Source organism: Acipenser ruthenus, chromosome 53, assembly GCF_902713425.1.
Source record: "Acipenser ruthenus chromosome 53, fAciRut3.2 maternal haplotype, whole genome shotgun sequence".
Lineage (NCBI taxonomy): Eukaryota > Metazoa > Chordata > Actinopteri > Acipenseriformes > Acipenseridae > Acipenser > Acipenser ruthenus.
The window spans coordinates 674,937-685,000 of record NC_081241.1 but is presented as its reverse complement, the minus strand read 5'-3'; the positions used below and the strand labels follow the sequence as shown (position 1 = coordinate 685,000).

Here is a 10,064-nt window from a genome sequence, read left to right as displayed (position 1 = left end):
ACCATCACCATCATCATCCTCATCACCATCATCCTCATCCTCATCCTCATCATCCTCATCACCACCATCCTCCTCACCATCATCAAGCATAAACCCAGGATAGAGCGGCTCAGTGAATGTGGTTTGGAATCTGTGCAGGAGGGTCATTGTGTCAGAGACACCATAAAAGGACAGCGTGCCGGCATTAAAGTCCAGATACACTCCTATTCTGGGGGAGTGGGGGGCAGTTATTGCAGTTTGATTGCTATTGTACCGGGCAGTGTAACTGGAACCAGAGCAGATCAAACTCCAGGACTTGTCATTGAATCCAAGGAAAAAGGAAAGATCCCATCCTTTCCTGCTGATTCCTTTATATGTGACTCCTATAGAAGCCCCTAACCCACTCCACTCAATCTCCCAGTAACAGCGAGTCCCAGACAAACCCTCTCTGCAAAGCACTTGGTACAGGCTGTCAAATCTCTCCGAGTGATCAGGATATCTCTGGGTCTCTCCCCTCCATGTCACCTTTCTGTTCCCTTCAGACAGACAGAGGTTTCTATGCGCTGTGTTGGGGTCCAGTGTGAGCTGACAGGAATCTGATTGAAGAGAAGAGGACGGGTAGAGGAGAGACGGTTAGAAAAGTCAAATCACTGAGAAAATCAACAGTCATTGTCTGCTGCATCCTCACATCCTGTTTATGGAAGGTGTATGTGTTGTTTTAATTATTTTTTTTAATACATTTTGACCACTTTTTTAAACTTTTAAATTGCATTCCCTGCCTCAAGATGGCTTCCTGCAGACTGGCATGGACCTCTCAGAACTACATTTCCCATCATCCTCCTGCTCACTGATAATTCCATCTCAATTACATATGTGAGCAGGATGATGATGGGAAATGTAGTTCTGAGAGGCCCATGCAGTTACATGTGAAGCCATCTATAAGTATAAAAAAGTGGTCAAAATGTAAAAAAAAATAAAAATAATTAAAACAATACACACACCTCACGTAAACAGCTGTAGCAACACATGGGAGCATGCAACACAATAAAATACAAAGGTCCTTATGAACCCTTTAAACCCTCTTGCTGTTTGATTGTTTTGTTCATTATAATTCCTCGATCTTATCAAACTTCTTCAATTGGAACCAATCAAATGCAGCTCTGCATACAATTACAGTTCACTTAATGTTCCTACAGGGTATGTGTTCCATTTTACCCACTCAAACCCCTTGCTTACTAAATATCTTCAATAGAATATCATCCACTCTTCAAATATCTGTCTAATATTTTAATGAGCAATCCATCCCACAAGTGCAGTGATACTGCAATATACATTTACTACCAGCACAGGATGACTGGGAGGGATAGCTGTTCATTTTACCCCACAACTGGTTTCACATGCATTGTACATGTACTAAAAGATGGGATGATTATCTATTCAGGGACACCAAGATATTTAGGGAGAGAAAGGTCTGAGTGGAAAAACAGGCAACAAATGCTCCTCCCCCAGTCATTCTGCATGTATTCATCTGTACCAATACTTGTTGGAGAGGAGTGTAGATTAATGGCTTCACAATTACTAATAAATAATAATAATTGCTGCCCTCAAGCTCCACCCCTCCCTGTTCTGTAGTGTTAGCTCTTCTCACAATGGAGTGACACATCTTTCAATCAAATGTTTCAGTGAAAACAGACTTACATTTTAAAAACTCAGCTCTGTTCCTTGGCTCTGGAGCCTGCAGACTGTAAACTGCAACTTCATTCACTGGGCAGAAAAAAAGAGAGAGAAATAGAATTGAAACATGTGGATTAATACACAACACACACAAGACTCCAAACAGCAATCTAAAAAGAAACAAGGCTTATTCACGGCATTTCAGGGTGTAAAAATCTCTTCTCCCTGCTCATTTTTCCCTGCTGTCTCCCTCCTGCAATATTCATATAGTCAACAATCTGCAAGAGGTCTTTATTAATGTCTTGCAAGTCATGCCCCTCCTCGAGCCATGGTCTATTTGAGAAATCTCTACCAAATGAATCTATTTCACACCAACCTGTTGTGGTTATTTTGACTAATTCCCCCTTGCAGAAGTCCTCAATATGGTCTTTAAGTTCAGATACAGCTTTCCTTACAGCCCCAAAAGAGATGCCTGTATTGACAGTAACGCTGGGTAAGTCTCCAGCTCCAGGGGGGGCACAGAGAGACTGGAAATTCTACAACAGGAAAGTGGAGAAAAGGAGTTTTCAGTGAAACAGAATGGGGTCCAAAACATTCCTGGGGAAAAGCAAGGATTCATTCAATTGGAGAGGTCTGTCTGAAACCGTCCCAGTTATGGACTTGAGATTTTCTAACAAGCAGTGATGTTACCTGTAGAAAATGGATGTGATCCTCTGTCTCTGAAAGCTGTTTCAGCTCAGCGTTTCTCCTCCTTAGCTCAGCAATCTCCTGCTCCAGTTTCTTCATGCGTCCTTCAGCCTGATTCACTGCAGCCTTCTCGTTAGCTCCAATCAGCTCAATAACCTCAGTGTGGATCTTCTCAATGGATCGGATCAGCTCAGTAAAGATCTTCTTGGTTATCTTTATTTCCCTCTGTGCAGATCTCTGAGTGAAAGAACACAGTAAAGAAGATATTTTTTACAAATGATATCAAAAACACATGGTGATATTTTGTAAACTTAGGCAGATTTGTGCAAGTCCATTCATCAGTTTAGAAATCTGTTCTAACGCATGTGTAAATGGAAAACAAAAGACAGTCTTCAATCTTTTGATTTTTGTATATAAGGTTTGTTCTGTTTATTTTTCTTAATAATAATACTACTACGACTACTACTACTTCTACTACTACTACTACTACTAATAATAATAACCCCCCTCTTGTCAATACCCACTTTCAGTGACTCCACAGTCTGTTTCAGCTCCTCAGTTTCTTTCAGTCTCTCCTGGATTCTCTGTTGTATTTCTGTCTGTGTCTCTCCCAGCTGCTTCTGTGTAGAAACACAGTGACACTCACAAAAGGCAATCACTATAACAGGCAATCCCCTTTTAAAGCTTGTGTTTGTGTTTCTGTGTTGAGTCTTGTTTACACAGCTGCTGCAGGCGGTAGGATTCCTGTTCTGTTTGACTTGCTTTGAGATCAAGCAGAATGCACAGAACTAGGCTTGGGATGATTTATGATAACTCGGTAACATCGGATCCAACAGAAGGCAGAATGATAAATTGCATTATAAAAATAATTACCACATTATCGGAATTGTATGATATTGTGTTCATTATGACGATTATTATTATTTCTGAATTCTACAGTAATGTGTACAGAGAAGGCGTGATTTATTTTGTGTGTTATCATTATTATTTATAGTAGCCTATAGGCTAAATTACAAAGCAATGCCCTGGGTATTCATTTGATTTTACTATGTGTATACTGTGCAGTTATTCTTAATGTAATGTGTATAAAGAACACATTACAGAAATGGTATTTTAGTGAAAAGGGAAATTCATAAATTGAGCAGTTTAAATGTGCATGCAGTTATGTTTGTTTTTTAAACAGGACTCTTAATTATCCCAGGTAACCTGTCCTCGGTTTAGCGAGGGACTCCTGTATTTTATAGAGGTGTCAAAGGTGCAGTTTCAACCCGTCATTATGAACATGGTTGGGACTGGCAGGGAGGGGGTTAAAATTCCTCCCTGCCAGGAAAATATGTGAGAATGTGGCTGGAGCCCTAATTGAATAATCAGCAATTATTGATTAATTGGGCTCCAGCCACAGGGGATAAAAGCCAGGGGAGTGGCCCTGGCTAGGAGAGAGAGAGTTCTGGAAGAAGAAGAAGAAGAAGAAGAAGAAGAAGAAGAAGAAGAAGAAGAAGAAGAAGAAGAAGAAGAAGAAGAAGAAGAAGAAGAAGAAGAAGAAGAAGAAGAAGAAGAGTGTTTTTTGTTTGTGCTGTGTTATTGAAATCCAGTGAAGGCAATGCCCAGCCTGGAGCCTTATTTTGTAAGTTTCGTTTTGTGTTTATTTTGTGCCTTAAAAACCTTTTTGTTTGGCCCTTGTGCCTATTTATTTGATTATTTTTGTTTATTAAAAAGCTTTATTTTGAACTTAAAACTCTCTGAGTCTCAAACCTCGGTCAATCCTGTCACACACACATTTTTAGCAAACTTGTATTAAAAAAAGTCTCTTTTTGCAAGCATTGTTTTAAGCCTGTCTTGCATTTCCTGGGTCACCTGTAGAGTGACATGTTCCCCTCCCCTTCCAAGCCTTCTTTCCTGTCAGTAACCAATCAGCTGCTTCCCTTGAAATGAGCAAGGAAGTAAAGCAAAGGGGAAGCAATTTGAGAGCTTTCTTTCCCTCATCTACTATGAGATATAGCCAGGGCTTCATCTGTGCCTCTGTGACTACCAGATATAACCAGGGCTTCATCTGTGCCTCTGTGATTACCAGATATAACCAGGGCTTCATCTGTGCCTCTGTGATTACCAGATATAACCAGGGCTTCATCTGTGCCTCTGTGATTACCAGATATAACCAGGGCTTCATCTGTGCCTCTGTGATTACCAGATATAACCAGAGCTTCATCTGTGCCTCTGTGATTACCAGATATAACCAGGGCTTCATCTGTGCCTCTGTGATTACCAGATATAACCAGGGCTTCATCTGTGCCTCTGTGATTACCAGATATAACCAGGGCTTCATCTGTGCCTCTGTGACTACCAGATATAACCAGGGCTTCATCTGTGCCTCTGTGATTACCAGATATAACCAGGGCTTCATCTGTGCCTCTGTGATTACCAGATATAACCAGGGCTTCATCTGTGCCTCTGTGACTACCAGATATAACCAGAGCTTCATCTGTGCCTCTGTGATTACCAGATATAACCAGGACTTCATCTGTGCCTCTGTGATTACCAGATATAACCAGGGCTTCATCTGTGCCTCTGTGACTACCAGATATAACCAGGGCTTCATCTGTGCCTCTGTGATTACCAGATATAACCAGGGCTTCATCTGTGCCTCTGTGATTACCAGATATAACCAGGGCTTCATCTGTGCCTCTGTGACTACCAGATATAACCAGAGCTTCATCTGTGCCTCTGTGATTACCAGATATAACCAGGGCTTCATCTGTGCCTCTGTGACTACCAGATATAACCAGAGCTTCATCTGTGCCTCTGTGATTACCAGATATAACCAGGGCTTCATCTGTGCCTCTGTGACTACCAGATATAACCAGGGCTTCATCTGTGCCTTTGTGATTACCAGATATAACCAGGGCTTCATCTGTGCCTCTGTGATTACCAGATATAACCAGAGCTTCATCTGTGCCTTTGTGATTACCAGATATAACCAGGGCTTCATCTGTGCCTCTGTGACTACCAGATATAACCAGGGCTTCATCTGTGCCTCTGTGATTACCAGATATAACCAGGGCTTCATCTGTGCCTCTGTGATTACCAGATATAACCAAAGCTTCATCTGTGCCTTTTTGTACCTCAGTTTTCAAATGATGAGGCGTATGAAAAAAAAATTGTTGAAAAAAAAAACTCTATATAACTGTGGCGGAGTGTCCCGCCCCTATGTATTATTATTTGTATTTTTGTTTGCGGCGCGGGTAAAAGCGCCGCGTCTTTTATTATTATATTTAAAAACCTTGTGAGGATGGATGGCTGATCAGCTACTGATTATTTAACTAGCTGACCGTCATGCATCCTTACCAAACGCGTGCAGACTATGGCCGAGGGATAATAAGATAATTAACAACTAGTTAATCCCTCAGCCAGAGTATATAAACCCGCAGCTCTCTGCACTCGAGGTGGAGTGTTGGAGTAGAGAGTACGGGAGAGCGGAGAGAGAGCGCGTAAAAGACATAGAAACAATTGCTAAAACGTGCTGGTTTTTACGCGCTCTCTCTCCGCTCTCCCGTACTCTCTACTCCAACACTCCACCTCGAGTGCAGAGAGCTGCAGGTCAGAACATTTGAAACAGGACAGAAAACACGGTGCATCTAATGTATTTATTATATATTTTTATATGAATGGATCTCAGTTAATAAAGAATCAGTGGTTCAGTGATACAATTTATTAATTAACTCCCATTAATTGGATGATTGCAGCTCAGCCTCTACAGCCTGATCTAAAGAGAAACTGCACAACCTTTAAACAGACATGTTCAATTTCCCCAGGTTAGTTATAACACAATGGTTCAAACCCTTACCTGTTTCCCAGTCCTTTCTGCCTCAGCTGAGACTGTATCATGGCTCTTGTGTTTCTTGTCTGCACACAACCAGCAAATAAACATCTGATCAGTTCTACAAAATACCTCACATAATCGTTGGTGTTCAGCACAAAGCTTCTGCTCCAGATCTCCAATTGCATTGATCAGCTTGTGCCTCTTGAAAGCAGCCCCCTCATAGTGTGGCTTGACGTGTGTCTCACAGTAAGAGGCCAGGCACGTCAAACAGGATTTCACAGCTTTTAACTTTCTCCCAGTGCAGAAATCACACGGCACATCTCCAGGTCCAGCATAACTTTGAGCAGGAGGAGGATTGAGCCTTCTCTTCTTGAATTCTCCAGCAATTTCAGCCAGCATGGTGTTTCTGCCAAGAACAGGCCTTGGGGTAAAGGTCTCTCTGCACTGGGGGCAGCTGTAGACACCTGTATGATCAGTCTGATCCCAGCAGTTCTTAATACACCCCATACAGTAACTGTGTCCACATGGAATAGCAACTGGGTCCTTCAATAACTCCAGACACACTGAACAGCTAAACTGATCCTCTGACAACAAGTTTGAAGCCATCCTTGGTGCAGCGAGACACAGAGACGGACGATTTCACAACAGAAACTCCACTGTGCTGATTTCCTGGAGTTGTGTAAAGCTCTGCTTCTGCTGTTTCTGTTGAGATGATACAGAGACAGGGATGGGTTTCACAAGAAACGAAACTTACCAGTGTTTCTGAATTCCAGGAGTTATATAAAGCACTAAGAGGCGGGGTTTGGGACTGAGGACAGGTTCAGACAAGCAGGCTGAGCAGAGTGCTGAATCAGTGTGAGAGGGGTGGGCATGCCTCCCCTCCACTCTCCATCCTCCTTTGCCCGCTGCTTCTCTGCCTAGCCCCTCTGTGGTTGAACCAGCTACCGGAGAACTTCAGGACCACTCCGTCTCTCACTGCCTCCCACCGTCTCCTCAAGACCCCCCTCTTTCTAGACTGCACTTGTAGATCTCTTGATCTACTCCTCCTACTCTGCACTGAACCTGCCTGACCTCAGCACCACATTACTGGATCCTCAGCTAATGCACTATCCTTGCACTACTAATATCTCATTGTAGATATAATTCACTGTAATCCTAACTTGTTGCATCCTAATTCATATTGTATTCTATTAGTATTATTGCACTTACTGTAAACTACACTGCATTTAAATACTAAGCTTGCATTGTAACCCTGTACTGCCCTGTAATACCTGTAAGTAGCCTTAGGTAAAGGTGTCTGCCAAATAAATAAATAATAATACAAAATTAATATTTGTGGATTGTGGTTGCTTAGTGCAGTGTCCCAGCACTGTGTTCAATATTACACTACAACACGAATATTTACTATCTTTTTTCAGAAACCAGACATTGTTGGCTTACCGGTTTGTTTACATAACCTAAGGTACTGCATCCGGGTACCATTCCTGTAGGTCACATAAATGATGGTAGCTCAGATAATAATTCCACACAAGCAGCTGCTTCCCCTAATATACTGAAAGTAAGGCATGCAAACAATTCTGGTTTAAACTAAAGCTAGTAAAATGTGAGCACGTGTATGTGCGTTTGCATATTCTGCTGCTCTGCAGTAGGGGGTTAGTTTGAATATCGTTTTCATCTTGAACCTGACTGTGTTCAGGCAAAGTGAACATTTGCATTTGAAAATGTCAAAGGGACACTTCACAAAGGGACACTATTTGAATTCCCTCCTATTTATTTTCCTAGCCGTGTCCCAGCTTTCACTGTTGCTGATACACATGTCCTTATTTTTGCTTTTTGAAAAAGCTGAATTTCTGAAGTGAAGGATGACCACTATTGCCTGCCCCCTCTGATGCTGTGAATATATAAAGATCATTTGCATTGACTGGGTGGCAGTTGTCACGGTTGCAGAGGGGGTGGAATTGCAGTCTCACACAGCAGTGCTCATTTCTCAAGCCACCTCACCTCAACAATGTAGACTTGAAGTCTTTTAAAAAGCTATCCCTGTGTTTGAAAAAGGACCTGTTAGTGACCTGAGGTGCCTGACTGCTCACACAGATAATGATGTGAATGTTGTTTGTGTTGGTTTACGGCTTCTTTACAGGGCAATGTATGCTCAGCCTTTGTGACAGTGAACATGATTGATGATCTTATTTGTTTTGCAGAATGTGATTTACTATCTCGGCTGCAGCTTTGCTGTCGGTTCTTCCAGTTCATATAAGTAATGTGTTTTCTTTACTTGGTTTTATAGAGCAGACTAGAAGGCTTTTGTTTGGTCTAGATATGCACACATGTGTGTAATTGTGTTAGGAGTGCTCAGAATACAGTAATATATCACTCACCATTGAGAGGACCCTGTTTGTTTTGAACTGACTCTGGTTCTTCCTTGATAAATCATGAAACATGTTCATTGTTTTTATCAGTGACACTCTTTAGGTGTAGATAGCTCCACTGCATACTGTAATTAGGCTTCCAAGCCATAGGCTGGGGAAGCCTATTGTTTCTGTAAGGATTATTATTATTATTATTATTATTATTATTATTATTATTATTATTATTATTATTATTATTTATTTATTTTTTCTTTCTGCCGAAACCTCAAAACAGAAAAAAAATCAGGTTTGTAGGTAGGTGGCTATGTGCTGATAACAGGTTAGGCGTCCAATCTTGCGCAAGTCACATGGTTTGGCAGCCATATTGGATTTTGCAAATTTTTTTAAAACGCCTATGCTTCGGAAACCGCTTAATCTAGAGTTCTGAAAATTGCTATACATGTTGAGGGATAGTCCTTGAGTAACTGTTGTTAATATGAAGCTGATTGGTTATGTGGTTTGGCAACCACATCGATTAATGTCATAAAAATGTCGAATTCTCAAAATTCAAACATCTTCTTCTCTGAAACCGCTTATCCGATTGAAACAAAAATTGGAATAAAACATCTCAGTATGGTCCTCTATTCCGCTTGTTCAAAGGAAGTTGCTACTGTGAAAATTGTGGCGTCCACGCTGCATGACATCATCAACACACGCAACTGGCTATAAAACCGCCTATGCTGCACCAAAATGCACGAAATTTCACACAGATGTAGAGGACTATGGGATGTTGTGCCATGGTCAATATGGCAGCCATTGGTCACATGGTGTGGCAGCCATCTTAGATTTAATGAAAATTTTGCCCAATTTGCAAAAATGCAGTTATCATGAACGGTAAATAGCACAGCCGTGAAAAAATGTCTACATAGTGCGATAACCAATGCACATCAAATTTACAATGACTGCTTGGAAGCCGTAAAGTTGCTCGCAACTCTAGTTGTACTTGTATTACATTTTGAGATTACTCAGGGAAGTCTGTTGTGAATTGCCTAAATATGCTTTTGACAATAATAATGGTTAGGATTATTATTATTATTATTATTATTATTATTATTATTATTATTATGATACAGAGTTTCATGGAGTTTTTTTGGTTTAATGTTCTGCTAAGCCTTTGTTAACATGAGACTCGCAGTGTGATTACAGAAGTTCAGAAAGTGCATTTCTGTTTCAGTAAGATGAGGATTCTTTAGTTTGTCCCCAAGGTACGATGTTAATCCTGGAGCACACGTTTCCAAACTCTAGAAAAGTAAAGTACTGGAACATTTTAATGACATCACAATGCTGTTCCATTCTGGGTGCTAGGAGTCTGGCCCGCCCTCCAACCCACCCACAAGAAGCAAGCGTAAAAACGGACCTCATGGGACTTGAGGGTTCAAGGGGGAGGTGGGGGGAGGAGGGGACTGGTGTCTATTTTCAATTGTATTTTGTAATGTGGTAGGGTGAAAGCCCTGAATATGTAAATAGTGTGGGGGTTAGATCTGTCCCTGCCAACAATC

At 41.3% G+C, this 10,064-nt stretch overlaps 1 protein-coding gene across 1 annotated transcript in view; it reads right to left on the bottom strand.

Moving 5' to 3' along the window:
• Positions 1 to 6,941, bottom strand: part of LOC131723128 (tripartite motif-containing protein 16-like protein) — a 217,003-nt gene extending 210,062 nt beyond the window's left edge. Inside the window, exons 1-6 of the mRNA XM_059016579.1 lie at positions 6,182 to 6,941; positions 2,865 to 2,960; positions 2,344 to 2,577; positions 2,030 to 2,189; positions 1,678 to 1,734; positions 1 to 575 (exon numbers count right to left, since the gene is read on the bottom strand). The exon at positions 1 to 575 is cut by the window's left edge and continues 217 nt beyond it. Of these exons, the coding sequence (XP_058872562.1) occupies positions 1 to 575; positions 1,678 to 1,734; positions 2,030 to 2,189; positions 2,344 to 2,577; positions 2,865 to 2,960; positions 6,182 to 6,763 (1,704 nt within the window). The 5' untranslated portion in view covers positions 6,764 to 6,941. The remainder of the gene's footprint in view (positions 576 to 1,677; positions 1,735 to 2,029; positions 2,190 to 2,343; positions 2,578 to 2,864; positions 2,961 to 6,181) is intronic.
• Between the last annotated feature and the right edge of the window lie 3,123 nt (positions 6,942 to 10,064).